Below are 22834 nucleotides of genomic sequence, written 5' to 3'. Positions count from 1 at the left end.
ACACACACACACACACACATATATATATATATATATATATAAAACATAAAACTTAATGCACACTAAAAAAAAATGGTCTGCTATATTCTGTGATTGAATTCCATAGTTCTTTCTCTGGACGTGGAAGGCATTTTGCCTGCATTGCTAGACCAATAATTCTTAAGTTATCTCTTCTGGACTTATTTTCTAATGAGGTATTTTATATTTTCTTCTGTTTTTCATCCTTTTGATTTTGTTTCACTGATTCTTGATGTCTCATAAAGTTATTAGATTCCACCTGCCCAACTGTAATTTTTAAAGAATGTTTTCTTCATTTAGCTTTTGTACCTCCTTTTCCATTTGGCCAATTCTACCTTATGAGGAATTCTTCTCTTCAGTGTGTTTTTGTGCCTCTTTTTTCATTTGGCCAATTCTACTTTTTAAGGAGTTCTTCTCTTCAGTGTACTTTTTTTCATTTTGCCTATTTGTGTTTTTAAAGAATTGTTTTCTACAATCAGTTTTGTCCTTCCTTTTCCAAGCTATTGATCTTCTCTTTCATACCTCTCATTTCTTTTCCCAGTTTTTTTCTACCTGTTTTACTTGACTTTTAAAATCCTTCTTGGGTGCTTACAAAAAGGATTTGGGGGCTTGAGACCAGTTCGTATTCCTCTCGGAGGTTTCAGATATGGGTATATTGACAATATTGTCCTCTTTTGAATTTGTGTTTTGATTTTCCCTGTCCCCATAGAAAGAATCTGTGGTCATTGTCTGTTTCTGCTTTTTGCTCATGATGTTTGCCTATTTCCTGGCTTTTAAAGTTGAGCTCTTCTGCTAGAGCACAGGGGGCACTGTCCCAAGCTTCTTGTGCTAGGGACCAGGTACCTCATCACTGGTTTTGTGTGCAGGGGCCTCAGGTGCTGGCAGCTGGAGGCTGTAAGAGTCTGGCATCTTATTTCGTTCTGAACTGAGGTCCTAGTGTTTGTGGCTGGTATGTGCTGAGGACAGGTGGGGTTTTTCTGCATTTCTCTAGGGCTACCCTGAAGCTCTTGATGTAGGGGTAGGGAGGTCTGGCCCATGAAGGATGCACAGGGAGGTTTGGCTGATGGAGTTTGCCCACCTGGATTTGCATTGAAGCAAGGGAAGGTTTGGCTGTTGGAGGACACCTGCCTGCCAGCATATGTGGTGGCTGTCTGATTTGGAGTCTTCCAGTTCCCCTGGAGCTCAGGATCTCCCTCTGATTTGCTGAGGTGAGGCTTGCTGCTGGCTTGCCTTTACTGCTCCCCTTCCAGCAGAACAAGAGGGATCTTTCCTATTAATCTCCCAAGTCTCCTGGGCTAGAAGACTGCTGCACCCTGTCTTTCTGCTGGCTCTGCTATTCCAGGATTGTTATAATACTTTCTGGGTTTTTAGATGTCAATAAGGGAAAGTGAGAGCAATTTACTTCTTGCTACACCATCTTGGCTCTTGAAAGTCCAACTCTCCCCTTTTATTCTTATACATTTTTCATCATTTCTTTAAATATTCTAGATCTTTTATTCCTCCAAATATATTTTGTTGTTATTTTATTTCATTCTGTAAAGTTTCCCACCGGTAGTTTGATTGGTATAACACTAAATATGAAAATTAATTTTGTTAGTATTGTCACTTTTATGATATTGGCACAGTGAGGCCTCTATTTCTAGTGATGCAGAAAGGAGAAGGAATCTTGTACCTTTGTGGGATTTTTCAGGGAACCAGGCTTGAGTCTTCTTTAATATTGGAGTAGCAGTTGCCAATTAGAGGAATAAGTTGATGAACTCTGATGGGGCCTATGGACCCTGACAGCAAGCAAAATGCTGGTATCCAACCTACCTCCCTGAATGACTCTAGAGGGAGTGATGATAGGGGTTTGGTGGTTGATCTAGCCTTTAAAAGGAAGAGGTCCCATATACTCCTGGCTTTCTCACCCTATGAAGACCTCCTTAGATTCTTTTTTTTTTTTTTTTTTTTTAATTAATTTTTTTATTTTTTTTAATGTTTAACAATCACTGCCATACAATTGCGATTTTATCCCTCCCCACCCACCCCCCACTACCTCCCTCCCTCCCCACGACTGCATACAATTCTGTATAGATTCTACATATACTTTCCTATTGAGTATATTTTCACTATCGTCATGCTATGTAGTCAGACTAAGATAAATGAAAGAATCCGTATAACAAATCAGAACATGATACACAAACAGATACACATACACAAACATGATCTGCTACATTATGTGAGTGACTTCCATATTTCTCTCTCTGAGTGTGGAAGGCTTTTTGCCTTGAGGTCCACCATTGGGATTTTTTTTTTTTTTTCAGAAGTTCTTGTGTTATTACAAAAATCTAAGTCTACCAGAAAAAACTCTCACACACTGTGGTTGTTGCTGTGCATAAAGTTCACCTGGTTCTGCTCCTTTCACTCAGCATCAGGTCATATAAGTCCTTCCAGGCCTCTCTGAAGTCTTCTTGTTCATCATTTCTTATGGCACAATAGTACTCCATTACATTCATATACCATAATTTATTCAGCCATTCCCCAATTGATGGACATCCCCTTGACTTCCAGTTTTTGGCAACTACATAGAGTGCTGCTATAAATATTTTTGTACATGTGGGACCCTTTCCCATTTTTATGATCTCTTGGGGATATAGTCCTAGTAGCGATATTGCTGGGTCAAAGGGTATGCACATTTTTGTAGCCCTTTGGGCATAGTTCCAAATTGCTCTCCAGAATGGTTGGATGCGCTCACAGCTCCACCAACAATGAATTAGTGTTCCAACTCTCCCACATCCTCTCCAGCATTTATCATTTTCTTGTTCTGTCATGTTTGCCAATCTTATAGGTGTGATGTGGTACCTCAGAGTTATTTTGATTTGCATCTCTCTAACCAATAGTGATTTAGAGCATTTTTTCATATGATTATAGATAGCTTTAATTTCTTCCTCTGAAAATTGCCTGTTCATATCCTTTGACCATTTATCAATTGGGGAATGACTTGTATGATTATACATTTGGGTCAGTTCTCTATATATTCTAGAAATGAGGCCTTTATCCCCGAGCTTAGCTGTAAAAATTTTTTCCCAATTTACTACATCCCTCCGGATTTTGGTTGCATTGGGTTTGGTTGTGCAAAAACTTCTCAGTTTAATGTACTCAAAGTTATCCATTTTGCATTTCATAATGCTTTCTATCTCTCCTTTAGTAAAGAATTCTTCCCTTCTCCATAGATCTGATAAATACACTATTCCTTGCTTCTCCAGTTTATTCATGGTATCAGTCTTTATACCTAAATCATGTACCCATTTGGACTTTATTCTTGTGTACGGTGTCAGGTATGGGTCTATGCCTAATTTCCGCCACACTGTTATCCAGTTTTCCCAGCAATTTTTGTCAAACAATGAGTTCTTATCCCAGAAGCTGGGGTCCTTGGGTTTATCAAACAGAAGGTTGCTATATTCCTTGCCTACTGCATCTTGAGTGCCAAGTCTATTCCACTTGTCTACCTCTCTGTTTCTTAACCAATACCAAGTGGTTTTGATAATTGCTGCTTTATAGTACAGTTTAAGGTCTGGTAGCGCTAGGCCACCTTCCCAAGCATTTCTTTTCATTAGTCCCTTTGATATTCTGGACCTTTTGTTTTTCCAAATGAATTTTGATATTATTTTATCCAGCTCTAGAAAGTAATTGTCTGATAGTTTAATTGGTATGGCACTAAATAAGTATATTAATTTGGGTAGAATTGTCATTTTTATTATATTAGCACGGCCTACCCATGAGCAACTAATGTTTTTCCACTTACTTAAATCTGACTTTATTTGTGCAAAAAGTGTCTTGTAATTGTGTTCATATAGTCCCTGGGTTTGTTTTGGCAGGTAGACTCCTAAGTATTTTATACTGTCTACCCTAACTTTAAATGGGATTTCTCTTTCTATCTCTTGCTGTTGAACTTTGTTGCTAATATATAGGAATGCAGAGGATTTGTGTGGGTTTATTTTGTACCCTGCAACTTTGCCAAAGTTGTTTATTAATTCAAGTAATTTTTTACTTGAATCTCTGGGATTCTCTAGGTAAATCATCATATCATCTGCAAAGAGTGATAACTTAGTTTCTTCTTTGGCTATTCTAATTCCTTGAATATCTTTATCTTGTCTAATTGCTACAGCTAACATTTCTAGTACCATATTGAATAATAGTGGTGATAATGGACAACCTTGTTTCACCCCTGATCTTACTGGGAATGCATCTAGCTTATCCCCATTGCATATAATGCTTGCTGAAGGTTTTAGATAGATACTGCTTATTATTTTATGGAAAGTTCCCTTTATTCCTACGTTCTCCAATGTTTTTAGTAGGAATGGATGTTGTATTTTGTCAAAAGCTTTTTCTGCATCTATTGAGATAATCATGTGGTTTTTGTTAGCTTTGTTGTTGATGTGGTCGATAATGCTAATAGTTTTCCTAATATTGAACCAGCCCTGTAGTCCTGGTATGAATCTACCTGATCATAATGTATTAATCTCGTGATAAGATGCTGTATTCGTTTTGCTAAAATCTTATTTAAAATTTTTGCATCTATATTCATTAGGGAAATTGGTCTATAATTTTCTTTCTCTGTTTTGTCTCTTCCTGGTTTGGGTATCAAAACCATATTTGTATCATAGAAAGAATTTGGAAGGACTCCTTCTTCCCCAATTTTCAAGAATAGTGTATGTAGTATTGGAATTAACTGTTCTTTAAATGTTTGATAGAATTCACTTGTGAATCCATCTGGCCCTGGAGATTTTTTCCTAGGGAGTTCATTGATGGCTTGTTCAATTTCTTTTTCTGAGATGGGGTTGTTTAAGTATTCAACTTCCTCTTCTGTTAATCTGGGCAATTTGTATTTTTTAAAATATTCATCCATCTCGTTTAGATTATCGAATTTGTGGGCATAAAGTTGGGCAAAGTAGTTTCTAATTATTGTTTTAATTTCCTCCTCATTGGAGGTGAGTTCACCCCTTTCATTTTTAATGTTAGTAATTTGGTTTTCTTCTTTCTTTTTTTTGATCAGATTAACCAAAGGTTTATCAATTTTATTAGTTTTTTCATAAAACCAACTATTGGTTTTATTTATTAATTCAATAGTTTTCTTTATTTCAATTTTATTAATCTCTCCTTTGGTTTTCAGTATTTCTAATTTGGTATTTACTTGGGGATTTTCAATTTGTTCTTTTTCTAGCTTTTTCAACTGCAAGCCTAAGTCATTGATCTCCTCTTTCTCTATTTTATTTATGTAAGCATTCAGAGATATAAAACTTCCCCTAATAACTGCTTTTGCAGTGTCCCATAAGTTTTGGTACGTTGTCTCACTATTGTCATTCTCTTGAATGAAGTTGTTGATTGTTTCTATGATTTCTTCTTTAACCCAATCCTTCTTTAGAATTAGATTATTTAGTTTCCAATTGATTTTTGGTTTCTCTTTCCATGGCCTTTTATTACATGTAATTTTTAATGCATTATGATCTGAAAAGGATGCATTGATTATCTCTACCTTTCTGCACTGGATTGTGAGATTTTTATGTCCTAGTACATGGTCAATTTTTGTAAATGTTCCATGTACCGCTGAGAAAAAGGTATATTCCTTTCTATTCCCATTTAATTTTCTCCAAAGATCTATCATATCTACCTTATCCAGAGTTTTATTTACCTCCTTAACCTCTTTCTTGTTTATTTTAAGGTTGGATTTATCTAGTTCAGAGAGGGGGAGGTTGAGGTCCCCCACTAGTATAGTTTTGCTATCAATTTCTTCCTTCAACTCCCCCAACCTCTCCTCTAAGAATCTGGATGCTATACCACTTGGAGCATACATGTTTAGTAATGATATTGCTTCATTGTCTATGGTGCCTTTTAGTAGGATATAGTTTCCATCCTTATCCCTTTTGATTAGATCTATTTCTGCTTTTGCTTTGTCTGAGATTAGGATTGCTACTCCTGCCTTTCTTACATGAGCTGAAGCACAATATATTCTGCTCCATCCTTTGACCTTTATCCTATGTGTATCCCCCCGTTTCAAATGTGTTTCTTGTAAGCAGCATATTGTTGGATTATGGCTTTTAATCCATTCTGCTATCCGTCTCCGTTTTATGGGAGAGTTCATCCCATTCACATTCACAGTTATGATTACAATCTGTGTATTTCCCTCCACCCTCTTTCCCACCATTTGTGCTTTTAACTCTCCCGTCTCCCTTCCCCTCCTCAATAATATTCACTTTTCTCCCCCTCCTCCTGCAGCCTTCCCCTCCTTCTTTTAGCCCCCCTCCCTTTTACTCCCCTTTATTCTTATTGCTTCTTTCCTCCCTTTTAGCCACCCTCCCCTTTCTTCCCCCTTCCCCTCCTACTATCTATAGAGCTAGTTAGGATTATCTGCTTAAGGTTATTGTTCCCTCCTTTGAACAAATCAGATGAGAGTACCTCTCAAACAATGCTCATCTCCCTCCCCTCCTTCCCTCTACTATGGTTTTGTACTTCTTCCTGTGATATAATTTGCCATTTTCTGCTTCCCCCTTTCCACACCTCCTATTACATTCCCTTCTCATACTTAAATCATATTTTTGCCATGACATCATTTACTTTATGCCCGTTCCCTCTACATATATCCCTTTTATCATAATAGCTGCACAGTTCTCAAGATTAACAGGTAGCATCTTCCCTTACAAGGAGGTAAACAGATTGCCCTAATTGAGTTGCAAGTTTTTGTTTTTGTTTTTTCCCCTCTGTTTACCTTTTTATGATTCTCTGGAGACCTGCATTTGAAGATCAAATTGTCTATTGAGTTCTGGTGTTTTGGTCAGGAAGCTCTGGAAATCCCTTATTTCGTTGAATGACTTTCTCCTTGCCTGAAATGTTATGCTGAACTTTGCTGGGTAGTTGATCCTCGGTTGGAGTCCCAACTCCTTTGCCTTACGGAATATTGGGTTCCAATTCTTTCGATCTTTTAATGTAGAAGCTGCAAGGTCCTGTGTGATCCTGACTGTGTGACCTTGATATTTAAATTGTTTCTTTCTGGCTGCTTGTAGTATTTTCTCCTTCACTTGATAGCTCTGGAATTTGGCAACTATATTTCTTGGGGTTTTGAGTTTGGGATCCCTTTCCGGTGGGGAACGGTGGATTCTTTCGATGACTATTTTGCCCTCTGAGTCTAGTACTTCTGGGCAGTTTTCCTTGATGATTTCCTGGAAGATATTGTCCAGACTCTTTTCTTCATCATGGGTTTCTGGCAGGCCAATAATTCTTAGATTTTCTCTCCTGGATCTATTTTCCAGGTCAGTTGTTTTTCCAATTAAATATTTTAGATTTTCTTCCATCTTTTCATTCTTTAGATTTTGTTTGACTGACTCTTGTTGCCTCATTGAGTCATTAGTTTCTACTTGCCCAATTCTAATCTTGATCGTATTGTTTTCTTCAGTTAGCTTTCGCATCTCCTTTTCCATCTGGCCAATTTTTCCCTTTAAGGAGCTATTTTCTCCATTTAATTTTTGTACTTCTTTTTCCATTCGACCAATTTTCCCAGTTAGGTTTTGGGTTTCCTTTTCCATCTGATCAATTTTCCCTATTAGGTTTTGAGTTTCCTTTTCCGTTTGATTAACTCTTCCTTTTAGGGAATTATTCTCTCCAGTTAATTTTTGAACTTCCTTTTCCATTTCTTCAATTTTCTTTTTCAGATTGATGTTCTCATCAGTGAATTCTTTTTTTATGGTTTTAAAATCATTGGCCAGTTTTTCTTTTATATCCTTCTTCAGACGTTCCAGGTAATCTAGTTGTGCTTGCGAGAAATTCATATTCCCATCTGAGGTTTCAGATGGAAGTACAGTCTCAGCTCTGACCTCTTTGGTGTTTGTGTTTTGGTCCTTATCCCCATAGAAAGATTCTATGGTTTTTTCACTTTTCGTCTGCTTTTTCCGATTCATGATGTTGGCTGAGTGTTGTAGCTTTTGGTTCTTTCAGTCAGAAGATACAGATCTTTTAAGTTCAGTTGATGTTTGTCTAGGCTAAAAGCAGGCTTTTTTTTTTGTTGTTGTTGTTGTTTCCCAGATCAACCCTGGGTTTAGCTTGATAGGTGTGTGGGAGGTGTGGTCTGTTCTCAGGATATCTCCTCAGCTGGCCTGAGGCAAAGGCAAGGTCCAGGGGGATGGTGATCCCAGCTTCCCTATTGTCTTCCCTTTTCCCCTGGAGGGCTGGGGCACGCCTAGAGGCTAATGCGTGTTCCCGCCCCTCCTGGGGCTCGTCTCCCAGGCTGAGGCTTGCTTGGGTCTCAGTGCGAATTTTTCTCTGCCCTGGGTCGTCTGTCCCTCCAGATAGCCTCCACCACGGTAGGAAGAATCCCCCTTTGCCACCTCTCCAGCCTCTGGTGTTATGAGACCACCCGCCCCCTTCTGCTGCTCCCACTGATCCAGGATCAATCTGGGGAAGAATTTTATGGTTCCCTCACGGTCATCGGGGGGGAGGGGAGAGCACTTACTGATCACTCCGGCATCCCAGCTTCTGGATGTTCAAGTAGTGACCCACTGAAGTCCCGTCTTTAGGCTGAAGATTTCAAAGGCTGTTGCGCTGATATCGTTGGCTCGGCCTGGCTTATCTCCTGCTCCGCTGGTCTCGCCCTCCACTCTCGGGCCCCTCGGGTCGCCTCCGCCCTGCCGCGCCGACCGCGCTGCGCTGCGCTGTGCGCCGGGCTCTTACCCCCGCGGAACAGATCCCTCCCGTGGACCTTCCAGTCCAGCCTGGGCTCCGAATCTGTCAAAGTCCGTCTCCCACTGGATTCTACACCTCCAAAGTCTGGTCAGACTCTCCCCCCAGAAATATCCAAAGGAGTTTTTCCAGGAGCTTAGCTGAGTCGTTGCTTTCACTCCGCCATCTTGGCTCCGCCCCCTCTCCTCCTTAGATTCTTGATGATTTCCAACTACCCAACAATGTGACTATATCCCAGACTTCATTACACAACACTGTTCCACTGCTGAAATCCTGAACTTAATTTAATGGCCATTCTTTATGGCTACAGCCTCTATATCTGTCATCTTTCCCAATCCCCTTCCCCCAGTACTTTTATTCAATAACTGTTCATCATCCAAACACTCAGCATTCAAGACTTCCCATATGACTGTGTATATTAACACACACACACACACACACACACACACACACACACACACCTTTGACTCAGTTAAATTCCTTACCCAATCTGGATTCTATCATCAGACATTTCAGTGCCATCCATACCACTTACCTTGACTTCCATTTCTTTAGATTCAATTCAACAAATATTCAACTTCAGCTGTATAGAGAGTTAAACATCAGCTTGTATTTAACATTCCCTTTCCCCTTACTTGTGCCAATCTTTAATGTTGAATCATCCATATCTGCCTTCTACAGACATACTCCAAATGCAGAGAATACTGCTAGAAGCAGGTTTATACAAATTTGAGCCCCACTATTTTCTGTCGTGTAATTTTAACTGGACTCTTGTTATACTGTTTTAGAACTGCAAAGGCCATCTGGTCCAGGGATTCTTAACCTGGAGTTCATGGATTTCTAAGAGGATTGTAGATAAATTTAACTTTTTTAATGAACGTTCATAAAATGAACTTAAGTGAGTGAAAAATTTGCATTTTTATTTTCATTAACCTCTAGATGAAATCTAGCATTTCCTTCAATTATAAATATAGGCAACAAATCATACTTCTGAGAAGATAGCCATATGTACTCTAGGCTGCCAAAGGAGTCACTTTACTCTTCTGGAAATCGGTGGTTGGACAAGATCATTATTTCTTATGAAATAGTAATATTATTGTTATTATATATTATTATCATAGTGGTATTCTATCACATTCATGTACCACACTTTGCTTAGCCACTCCCCAATCAAGGTAACTAATACATACATACGTATATATGTAACATATATATACACATGCATATATATATGTGTATATATATGTATGTGCATTTATGTATGTATGTGTATATGCATATATGTATTGTGTATATTACCCACATACATATGTGCATACATACATATACATATATACGTGTGTGTGTGTATGTGTATGCCTTCCATCCGTAGGATCTCATTCAAAAGGCAGGCACATTTGTTCATTTTCTTAATATAATTTTCAAAGGCTCTCCAGAATGGTTGGACCAGTTCACCACTTCATAAACCACATGAATGTTTGGCTTTGGACCAATTCATCCCCATAAACCACATGAACAGGCCTGTTTTGTTTTTTATTTGCTTTCCAGGATTTATTCTTGTGTTTGTTGTCAGGTTGTTTGATTGTGAGGTGAAACCTCAAGTTGTTTTGACTTATATTTATCTTATACTTAGTGAGTCCTCATTTTTATTTCTAAATAGAAATACAATGATGCCCTCATCATCAGTGAAGATGCTAGGATCCAAGATGCTGTGAGATATTTAAAAGAATTCTTTAGAGAAGCAGAATCATTTGATGAGACTGAGAAACACCTCACTCATCAGTTTGAAGGTAGGTGATTGTGGTGGGGAAGAACAGTGGTAGAGAAGACTGGGGACCTATACTTTGCAGTGACACATTTCCCAAATTCCATAATAAGTCATCAGTGTATCAGGCACATAAAACTGGTGGCAAAAGGAAATACTGCAGAGTCGTTAGAGATTTGGTCTCAGAGTCAGGAAGAGCTTGATTCAAGGCTGGCCTTTAACATATATTATGTAATCCTGAGAAAATCAACAAACCTCCAAATGCTCCCAGACAGCTCTCTTAAGATTAAAAATTACATTGCTGTGAAGAGCTAAGTCTATCAGAAAAATTCCTCACATACCGTGGCTGTTACTGTGTACAGTGTTCTCCTGGTTCTGCTCATTTCACTCAGCATCAGTTCACATAAGTCCTTCCAGGCCTTTCTCTTCCTTTTCATCATTTTTTATACCACAGTAGTATTCCATTACATTCATATACCACAACTTTTTCATCCATTCCCCAATTGATGGGCATCCCCCTCAATTTCCAGTTCTTGACCACCACAAAGAGAGCTGCTATAAATATTTTTGTACATGTGGGACCTTTTCCTATTTTTATGATGTCTTGGGTCTCTTGAGGCAAAATGCCATCCACATCCAGAGAAAGAACTATTGAATCGGTGTACAGAATGAAGCAGAATATTTTCTCTTGTGATATGTTTTGTTTTGTTTTTTCTTATGGTTTCTTCCATTCATTTTAATTCTTCTATGCAACATGACTGATGTAAAAATGTGTTTAATAGGAATGTATATGTAGAACCCATATAAGATTGCATGCCATCTTTAGGAAAGAGGGGAGAGGGAGGGGGAGAAAAATCTAAGACTTATGGAAGTGATTGTAGAAAACTGAAAACAAATAAATTGATTTAAAAATTAAAAAAAAGTTAAATGTCACAGAGCAGGTGTATTGGTAGAAGAAATTTTCTTTCTAGAAATTTATTTCTTCAGGAAAATGCTAGGTCTGTACAAAAGAAAATGTACACAACCCAAACCAAAACCCAAAGACAACAAAACCCACATCTTCATTGGCAGTAGTCAGTGAGGTATGACTAGGATTAATAAAATAATGAAGATGTGAGAAAGAACTAGAAAATGCCTAGTGAACATTTGAACTCATAGTGAAAGCAGATTATAGAAATAATGCCTTGCCAAGTGTAAGTTGCAAGATACATTGTTTGAGTCACTTAATATTTTGAGGGTATTTAGTTACAATGATATAATATCAAAAAAGGGAAATGATCTATATGTATAAAAATATTTATAGTAGTTCTTTTTGTGGTGGCAAAAAATTGGAAATTGAGGGGATACCTATCAATTGGGGAAAGACTGAACAAGTCGTGATACATGATTATTATGACATAACACTGTGTTATAAGAAACGATGAACAGGATGGTTTCATAAAAACCTGGGAACACACATGAACTGATGCAAGGTGAAGGGAGCAGAACCAGAATACGATACACAGTGATAGCAATATAGTAATGATGAACAGCTGTGAAAAACTTAGCTACCCTGATCAAGACAATGATCCAAGACAGTTCCAGAGGACCCATGATAAAAAAATGCTCTCTGGGGGGAGTCAAGATGGCAGAGTAGAAGGACACATCTCTGGAAGCTCTCCCCACAAAACCCATAAAATACCTGTAAAAAATGACTCTAAACAAATTCTAGAGCAGCAGAAGTCACAAAACTACAGAGCGAAAGAGATTTTCAGCCCAAGACAGCCTGGAAGGCCAACAGGAAAGGTCTGTCACAGCAGTTGTGGAGCACAGCTCAGCCTTGGCGGTGCTGCAGCAAGGACAGGACTAGAGCAGGCTTCAAGGTGACACTAGCAGCAGCTGTGTGTCCCAACTTCCTCAACTCACAAATGCTAAAGACAGCTTCAAAGGTCAGTGAGAAAGCTCTTTCACCTGGGTCAGAAGGGAACTCAGCAGTCTCTGGCCCTCAGCAGTGGCAGCTTCCATTGTTGGAGCCCTGGCCTAAAGCCCCTGTGGGAATAGAGCAGCTGATCTGGAGGGGTGAGGAGGAGGGCTGGCTGACTGGTGGAGCTGGTAGAGAGGGAATCCTGCTCGCAGACCAGAGTGCAGGCCAGGAGAAGAGTAAACTCCTCTCTCTTGATTGTGCCACCTTGGAGGATATGAGAACTTACAGGTCCACAGAGTATACCTTCAAGTAACTGGCTGGAAAAATGCCCCCAGAAGGGAAAAAAAAATAAGACAATGGAAGGTTACTTTCTTGGCGAGCAGGTATTTTCTTCCATCCTTTGGATGAGGAGGAACAATGCATACCATCAGAGGAAGACCTACAAGTCAAGATTTTTTAATCCAGAACTTCCAAAATAAATATGCAATGGTCTCAGACCATGGAAGAGCTCAAAAACTGTTTTGAAAATCAAGTAAAAAAGGTGGAGGAAAAATTGGGAAGAGAAATAAGAGCAGTGCAAGAAAATCAGGAAAAGCAAGTGAACAGTTTGCTAAAGGAGACTCAAAAAAGTGATGAAGAAAGTAACACCTTTAAAAATAGAGTAACTCAAATGGCAAAAGAGGCCCAAAAATCCAATGGGGAGAAAAATGCTTTAAAAAGCAGAATTAGCCAAATGGAAAAGGAGGCTCAAAAGCTCACTGAAGAAAATAGTTCTTTAAAAATTAGAATGGAGCAGATGAAAGCTAATGACTTTACGAGAAACCAAGAAATTACAAAACAAAACCAAAAGAATGAAAAAATTGAAGACAACGTGAAATATCTCATTGGAAAAAACAACTGACCTGGAAAATATATCCAGGAGAGACAATTTAAAAATTATGGGACTACCTGAAAGCCATGATCAAAAAAAGAGCCTAGACATCATCTTTCTTGCAATTATCAAGGAAAACTGCCCTGATATTCTGGAACCAGAGGGCAAAATAAATATTGAAAGAACTCACTGATCACCTCCTGAAAGAGATCTGGAAAGAAAAACTCCTAGGAGTATTGTATCCAAATTCCAGAGTTCCCAGTCAAGGAGAAAATATTGCAAGTGGCCAGAAAGATACAATTCAAATATTGTGGAAATACATTCAGGATAACACAGGATCTGGCAGCTTCTATGTTAAGGGATCAAAGAGCTTGGAATAGGATATTCCAGAAGTCAAAGGAACTGGGATTAAAACCAAGAATCATCTACCCAGCAAAACTTAGTATAATACTTCAAAGGAAAAAAAAATGGTCATTGAATGATATAGAGGACTTTCAAGCATTCATGATGAAAAGACCAGAACTGAATAGAAAATTTGACTTACCTTAAGGGATCGAATGGCTTTGAATATGATATTCCAGAAGTCAAAGGAATTAAGATTAAAACCAAGAGTTACCTACCCAGAAAAACTTCAAGGGAAAAAATGGTCATACAATGAAATAGAAGACTTTCAAGCGTTCTTGATGAAAAGATCAGAGCTGAATAGAAAATTTGACTTTCAAACACAAGAATCAAGAGAAGCATGAAGAGGTAAACAGGAAAGAGAAATCATATGGGACTTACTAAAGCTGAACTGTTTACATTCCTACATGGAAATACAATATTTGTAACTCTGGAAACTCTTCTCAGTATTTGTGTAGTTGGAGGGATTATACACACACACACACACACACACACATACATTCATATGTAGACAGAGGGCACAGAGTGAGTTGAATAGGAAGGAATGATATGTAAAAAAATAATATTAAAAGGTGAGAGAGGAATATATTGGGAGGAGAAAGGGAGAAATGAAATGGGGCAAATTATCTCTCATAAAGAATGCAAGAAAAAGCTTTTTCAATGGAGGAGAAAAGTGGGAGGTAAGAGGGAAGAAGTGAAGCTTACTTTCATCACATTTGGGTCAAGGAAAGAATAACATGCACACTCAATTTGGTATGGAAATCTATCTTACACTATGGGAAAGTAGGGGAGAAGGGAATAAGTTGAGTGTGGGGGGGATGAAAGAAGGGAGGGCAAATGAGAGGAGGGGGGTAATTAGAAGTAAACACTTTTGGGGAGGAATAAGGTCAAAAGAGAGAAGAGAATAAATGGGGAGGGCAAGGTAGGATGGAGGGAAATAGTCTCTCACAACATGACTATTATGGAAATCTTTAGCAAAACTACACATATATAGCCTATATTGAATTGCTTACCTTTTCAGTGGGGATGGGGGGGGAGGGAGAAAGGGAGAGAAGTTAGAACTCAAAGTTTTAGGAATGAACGTTGAGAATTGTATTTGCATGTAACTAGCAAATAAGAAATACAGCCAATTGGGTATAGGAATCCATCTTGTCCTACAAAAAAAGAGAGAAGATGGGGATAAGTGAAGGGAGGGGTGTGATAGAAGGGAGGGTATATTCGGGGAAGAGGTAATCAATGTACGGTGTTTGGGGGTAGGGGTAGGGGATAGATGGGAAGAAAATTTGAAACTCAAGATCTTGTGGAAATGAATGCTGAAAACTAAAAATAAATAAATTAATTGGAAAAAAAAATGCTCTCTACCTCCAGAGAGAGATAACTGATAAATAGAGTGAAGAGTAAAGAATATTTTTTTACTTTCTTTATTTTTCTGGCTTTTTATAGTACTTTTGTATGCAACATAGCTTATAAAGAAATATTTTGTATGAAAAAAGGATATAATAGTAGTAATAGCTGCTAGCATTTATGTAGTATTGTGAGGTTCGCAAAGAACTTTACAAATATCTTGTTTTATCCTTAAGACCTTAAGAGGTAGATGCTATTAATATTCCCATTTTAAATATGAGAAAACTAGGGCAGACAGATTAAGTCATTTGCCTCAAACTGCCACTGTCTGGCACTGCATTTGAATTCTTTCTTTCTGACCATGAGGTCCCACTATACCACCAAACTCCCTAAAGACATACTGAACTCAGTTAAGCCAGCAGTGGAAATAGTCTTCACATGTTGACTTCCTCCAGTAACTACTTGTTTTATATAGTTCTCTGTAGTCTTCAGAGGGCTCTCACATTTCTTAGCTGCACTAAACCCTGGCCAGAGATTGAGAGGGCCAGTTCTTGAGCTACATCTGTTAAAGTATGTTCTAATTACTGTTGAGTCTAAGAAGGCCTTAATAAAAAAGCATATCTTCCCCCCCTCTTTTTTCCAGAAATTGTTCATGAACTGGAAGATATTTCCATAGATCCAAGAAATGAGAATCTCAAGTTAGATGAGGTTACTTTCATCTTGGAAGAGCAATATCACCAAAACCCAGAGACCCAGACCATTTTCTTTGTGAAGACAAGAGCTCTGGCAAATGTAAGCCATCTTTCTCAAAACTTTGTAAAGAAGTACTCTTGGAGTAGAAAGAACAGCAAACATGGAATCAGATTTGGGTTCTAATGGTTCTGCCATTTACTACCCATGTAACCTTGGGCATAGTCAGGCCTCGCTTGTGGATCTCAGTTTCCTTGATTATAAAATGAGGAGGCTGGAGTAGGTGGCAGCTAAGTAGTTGCAGTGTATGGAGCACCAGGGCTAAAGTCAGCTCATCTTCCTGAGATCAAATCTGGTCTCAGACACTTACACGTTTTGTGATTCTGGACAAGTTTGCCTCTGTTTCCTCATCTGTAAAATAAGCTGGAGAAGGAAATAGGAAAACACTCCATTAATCTTTGCAAAGAAAATCACAAAAGGAGGTCACAGAGAGTTGATCATGAAGAGTTAAACACAAAGAGTTGGACATAAGCGAACAACAAAGTAGCTGACCTAGGTGGCACGGTGGATACAGCACTAGCCCTGTTGTCAGGAGGACCTGAGTTCAGATCCAACTTCCTACACTTGATACTTACTAGCTGTGTGACTCTGGACAAATCACTTAACCCCAATCACATTACAAAAAACAAAAACAAGAGTAGCTGACCTCTTGGGTTCCTTTCATGTCTGAATCTGTGATCCTGTGCATAAGATAGACAAGAATATTCATTAATTGGTGTTCTATGAAGAACAAAACAAAAAACAACCAATCCACCAAAAAACCCTCCCCTTCTTTCTCCCCTCACAGTCAAGTAGCTTTGCTTTGGTAAAGTTTTGTCATGTCTATGTTATTGATATGGTATGTCTTTAGTTACACATTAAAGAAATTACTTTTCTTTTCAGAATGGAGAGCTAGCTATGTTATTTAATTTTTTTAATTCAATTTTTAAAGTCTAATTGTTGTTGATGCCTTTTGTTTGTATATAACAATCATTTCTGTATATATAATCCTTCCCCTTTCCCCAAACCCCAGTAGTGAGCCTTCTCTTGTAACAAAGGAAAAAAGAAGAAAACAAAATAAAGTCACATCTGAGAATATTTCATATTCCCTACTCCCTACCTCTCCAGTGAAAAAAGTAAGGTATGTTTCCTTACTTTTTCTGAAGAACAAGATGGCTAATTATTATTATTCACTATTGTTTTATCGTATACAATTTTATTTTACTGTTTAAGTAAACAAGCATTTATTAATCATGTACTGTGTTCCAGGCACTGTGCTAAGCACTGGGGATACAAAAAAGGCAAACAAAAAAAAGGCAGTCCCTGAACTCAAGTGTTTGTGATTTGAGGCTGGTGCTCTGTCAGCTAGGCCACCCAAAATGCTCAAGGTTTTTCTCTGAAAATAATTACTAATGGATAATTTGTCCTTTAGGCTTTGAAGAAATGGATGGAAGAAAATCCCAAACTAAGCTATCTAAAACCTGTTGTATTGACTGGACGTGGCAAAAGAAATCAGAATTCAGGTATTTTCTATGAGTGAGAAGGAATAAGTGTATACCCTTAACTTTATTTTAAAAATAATTGTATTGACATTTTTTCTATCATCTAATTTCCACCTTTTTCTCTTCCATTTCCTCCTCTCAGTAACTATTCCTTATGAACTTTAGAGGAAAACAAAGAGGTAGAAGAGAAAAAAATGGACAAAACGGATCTATACATTGAAAAAAAATCTGACAATATATGTAATGATCCACACTTGTAAACCTTGTAGCCCTCTCCTTTCTCACCTCTGCAAAGACAGAACTAGTATCTTATCATAATTCTCCTTTGGGGGCCAGTTTGTTTATTGTAATTTTGCGATATTCATTTTTTTAATTGTTTTGTGCTGGTGGTTCTTTCATACTCAAACTAGACTACAAATTAATCTAAAAATCAGTTAATATCAATCCCTTTTCATTAAATGTTTTTCATTTCTGTCTAGTTAAATATGATCTATAAGAAACTAAACAGCAATTTAACTCTTAAAAAGGCTGATGACCCCTAACCTATGAGAGAAACTCCTAATCTTGAAATTCAGATGACCTTTCTACCCTCTCTACCTTCCCTCCCCCAGAACCTTGCCAATAATTGATGTTTAATGTTTTGTTATTTATGTTAATGAAAAAAATTCATCTTGACCTAATGAGACTGTGAGAAATAACTTATTCAGGCTCAAGAGGGGTGAAGATAAAAGACAAATTTATTGTGCTCAACTGCAGTGGCGGGTGTCTTGTAAAATAGATACACCTTCCAGAAAGAGAAGTAAGCCTTAAAAACCTATGCCCCACCACAAAATCCCTCCCCATCTCCCCATTGACATTAAGGGTGTACAGCTTTCCCATACACCTACTACCTAGCTCCCCTTGATGTATTCTTTTGCTGTATGCATTATATGACCATTAAAATGAACCTTTAGTCCTCCCAGAGGAGAATATTCATAAGCTTATTACACATGAGCTTTCCAAGCTAGACTTAACTTTTATTCTACTTAGCTAACTTTTCACCTCAAAACAAGATAAAACCAGTTGCTTTGCCCATTATCTTCTGTATGAGATGTAATTTTTTGTTATGTCTCCCATTCCCCTTTTTTGACTAGAAGATAATCTGGTACTAATCTATATGGATAGTGTCCCAGGCATCATTCTCAATAGCCATAGGCAGAGAACTGCTCTTAGTTTCATCTGGCCCTTATTGTTGACAAAAGAGAGGCAATTCTTGGCTTTACTTGGAGAACAAAGGAGAGAATGTTAGTTCTTAGGTACACTGATTAGCCTGATGAGTGAAAATGTGTAATCAACATCACCCATCACTGCTTTCTTCTACAATCTATTTATTTTCCTGCACTTGCTACAAGTCAAAAGACTTTCTGGTATGTATGGATCCCCTAGATTTCATAAGTCATGTATTACATAATTTCTGCGGAAACAAAAGTTTTAATTATTCCTCACAGAGACTGTTCTTGATACCTTAAGTAGAAATGTAGGGGGAATAAACTCAAAATTTATATCAGTACCATCATCTCCAGTGAAAATAATTGAAAGAGCCTTCTAATCTCTACACCATGGGTTCTTAACTTTTTTGTGTATGTCATAGACCCCTTTGGAAGTCTAAAGAAGCCTATGAACCCTTTCTCAGATGCTTTTAAATAAATAAAGGAAAATATAGGGGATTACAAAGGAAACAATTGTATTGAAATATAGTTATCCAAGTGTTTAAAAGAACAAGCTCAACAGAGCCCAGGTTAAAAAACCTATCATCACTGAGAAAACTCCGTTACTTAAATTCATTGGTTAGGGGAATAGATGGGAATTGCTATATAGTGGAAAAAATAAGCTTCTCTAAACATTAAAGTGTTATGTAAATGCTGCTGTTTGTTGTTGTTGTGTCACCCAACCTCCTGGAACTCAGTACCCTCAACTGCAAAGTGAAAGAGTTGCATTACATAGTCTTTGCAGTCCATTCTGCATCTCTTCTGGATCTATGATCTGCTTGCAACAGTACTACATCAGGCTTGTAACTTCATGTGTGCAGTGTTCTGCAAGGTTTATTTTCTCTACTTTCCAGGTTAGAAAACCAAGGCGCAACAATATTAAGTAACTTGCCCATGTTCACAAAGCATCAAGTTCATTTCAGTTTCTTATCGGTTAACAATGTACCACTTTCCACTCAAGCTGCCAATCATTTTTTCCGCATAGCCAATCTACCTTCTTTTCTATTCATACAGAACTTCTAAATGTCAGTATGGATGTGGCTTAGTTCCTACAATGATACTTCATTTCAGTTACTGGACAAAAAGTCTCACATTTAAGATTTCAAGAGTTAAATTAACAATGTAGATGGTCTAAGAACTATGTGATTCTTAGTATCCTCAGTCCTCCTCCTTCTTTTGACCACTTCAGTATTAATATAACTGGGTCCTCTCAGTTATGAGGGTCAATTTTGTGTTTGTCTGTTTCATGGGATTCAAAATCTGAACTTTCTTTACTCCATTTTTGTTTTTGACTTCTAACACTGTGACACAGGTATGACTCTCCCATCACAGAAGGGTGTATTGGATTCATTCAGAACCAGTGGGGAGAACAAGATTCTGATTGCCACTTCAGTTGCTGATGAAGGCATTGACATCGCACAATGCAATCTGGTCATTTTGTATGAATATGTTGGCAATGTCATCAAGATGATTCAAACCAGAGGTTAGAGAAACTTTGGTGTCATTGTTTTCAATGTTTCCACTAACTATTTGTCTCAAGTTTGAAAAAAAAACTATCTTGATGATATCTGAGTTTTTATGACTCAACCATCATGGAAGGAATTGAGGACATCTATCACAAAGCTGACACACTCTAAGTTCTAGCCAAACTAACCTAGATGGTAAAAATTTATACATTAGTAGTTTGTTTTTGTTGCTAGTTCTTGCCTTACTTCAGATTGTTCAAGGTTCCTTAGTATTATTTAATTAATTCTTCCAAAATTTGTTATTTTGTCACTAAGTCGAGTTGACTTGATGAAAACATGAGAAGAGATTAGAACAAGATTTTGTGGACTATTTTTTTTGCAACACATCATGGTTGACTGAGACATGTAGAGAATATATACAGGGTGCTGCAGTGTTGTTTGTTGCTTACAACAAGTTCAGCTTTTAAGGTTTTCCTTCAGAAATGCTTCACTCATACATATTAAGTCCATAAGGGACTCCATGGTACATACAACCATAGAAACAATTTTTTTTTTTTACTGATTTGCTAAGTAACAAAATCAAGTGAGGCATTAAATAAGGAGATTAATTAAATGTAGTGTTTGCAACTGTTGTGGAAAATGTCAATGTCTCTCTTTGAATATGGCACCCAGAAGTGAAACTTATAGTGAGACTCTTACCTCCTTCATTTTAAACATTATATTCTTCTTAATGCAACATAAAATCAAAATGATTTTTGGGGGGGACTATCTATTACTGTTGACTTATATGAAGTTAACAGTACAGTAAAATCACCATATGATTTTTCATATCAATTTTGTCTAGCTGTCCTGGACTTGCACCATTGATTAATATATTGTGAGAAAAAAACCAAGGGTAGGATTTTAACGTAACCGGTTGAGTTTTGTAGGATTGTACCTGTGATATGATCCAACCTTTCTAAATATAAAGAATTCCAGGTTTAGAAGGAATTTAGGGGTCATGTAGTCCAGTGTTTCCCAGCCACCTCTCTGCAGAGCATACATAATGTTCTGGAAAACTTTTACAACTAAAGATACTTTTTTATAGCCTGTAAATGAAAAAGAAAAAAAAAAAAACCCTGATTCATTCTCTCTTGTTCTTCTTGCCTTTCTTTGTATTCCAAGTTCTTAAGACAAAGCCTGGCACAAAATAATCAATTAATAAATTATTTTTACTTGATTCTCCCTGCGTCATGCTCCACATTTCACTCTAGCTATTGTCCCTGCCTTCTGAGCCATACAGAACGTCAACACATGGGCTAAAGGTTAAGAGACAGGGTGGTATATGACATCATATAGTTTAACTGTGGTCTAGGTTGGGAAATGCCAATTAGTCCATCTTCTCAGGAAACGTAAGTTCTTTCTACATCCCTGACAGGTGATAATCCTGGCTCTGCTAAAATATCTCAAGTGGAGAGGTCAGTATATTATCAGGCAACTCATTCCATTTTTTAAGCAACTTTAATTGTTAGGAAATTCATTGGATTTAAAGCTGGGAAGGACCTCAGAGAATATCTAATTTTACCCCTGCATGTTACATATGAGAAAACTGAAGTCCAAAGAGTAGTTAAGGGAATTGCTCAGTATCACATAGATGTTACATGATACAGCTGTGTCTTTTGCCGCTTCTTCCCTATGCTGCCATGGTAGTGGTTCAAGTTAATAAACATGAAGTGTCTGTTGTGTGTCAATACTGAGAGGCAGCATGGAATTGTGGTGGAGAGCACACCTCAGAGTTAGGAAACCTTGGCTGAAGTCCAGTCTGACAAATTCTGGCTAGGTGACCACAGAGCAAGGTGTTTATCTCCGGGCCTCAGAGAACTCTCTGAGAGGTAAAATGCAGAGAAAGTGATAGCCTGCATTGGTAGAGGAAGATAACTTACACTAATGAAATTACATATCATATAATCTGGCCTATGTATCTCCCCAACCCCTCCCCCAACAAACCAACTCAACAGCACTTACATACTGTGCTAGAAATAGAGATAAAAGGTGAAAAAGAAAGGAACAAGCTTCATAACTATTATCTCATTTAATCCTCACAGCAACCTGGGAGGTGGGTGGTGTTATTATTATTATCCTCATTTTACAATTGAAGAAAGTGAAGCAAACAGAGAATGGGTGACTTGTCCAGGGTCATACATTAGTAAGTGTCTGAGGTCAGATTTGAAGTCAGGTCCTCCTGATTCCAGGCTTACCTCTTCTATCCACTGCATCACCTGGCTGCCTCCTAAAATATGGTATATTTCCTATTGGCATTATAGGAACTCATATTTTGGTGAGGAAGATATGTATGTACGAATGCATACATATGTAGATCTGTGTGCCTATATATATATATATATGAATATATTCATACCTCTTTATGTGTATATTTGTGAATATATGTATAAATTTGTGTTTATAAATACATGTATAAATTTATGTTTCATATATACAAATACGTATAGATGTATACATATAAAATAAAACTCTAGAGGAAACACACATGCACACACAGATGAGCAAAATACAAAGTACTCAGTGATGGGAATAATACAGACATAATATTGTAGGAATATTTGAGGGGGAAAAGAACACTATTAATCCTGAAGATTGATGCTACTGGAAGATATGAAAGAAAAAAAAGAAAGGTGGAGATGAGAAACAAGTCCATTTCAGGCACAGAAAATAGCCCAGACAAGCAGCAGGAAATGCCCATGTTGTCATAAGAGAACAGCTGGTAGTTTATTTAGTTTGGCTGGAATGTAAAATGTATCAAAAGAAATAATGTGAATTAAGGTTAGAAAGGTAGATTGGAACCATATTGTGGAGGTCCTTAAAGACCAAGCTAAGGATT

General features: G+C 37.7%; 1 protein-coding gene across 1 annotated transcript in view; it reads left to right on the top strand.

The window, feature by feature from the left end:
- RIGI (RNA sensor RIG-I) overlaps positions 1 to 22834 on the top strand; it is an 80388-nt gene that overhangs the window by 50622 nt on the left and 6932 nt on the right. The window contains exons 12-15 of the mRNA XM_072612731.1: positions 10388 to 10517; positions 15656 to 15804; positions 17174 to 17264; positions 19803 to 19973. Coding sequence (XP_072468832.1) covers positions 10388 to 10517; positions 15656 to 15804; positions 17174 to 17264; positions 19803 to 19973 — 541 coding nt within the window. The remainder of the gene's footprint in view (positions 1 to 10387; positions 10518 to 15655; positions 15805 to 17173; positions 17265 to 19802; positions 19974 to 22834) is intronic.

This window comes from Notamacropus eugenii, chromosome 1, assembly GCF_028372415.1.
Source record: "Notamacropus eugenii isolate mMacEug1 chromosome 1, mMacEug1.pri_v2, whole genome shotgun sequence".
Lineage (NCBI taxonomy): Eukaryota > Metazoa > Chordata > Mammalia > Diprotodontia > Macropodidae > Notamacropus > Notamacropus eugenii.
The sequence above is the reverse complement of the archived record's forward strand: the minus strand, read 5'-3'. Positions and strand labels throughout refer to the sequence as shown.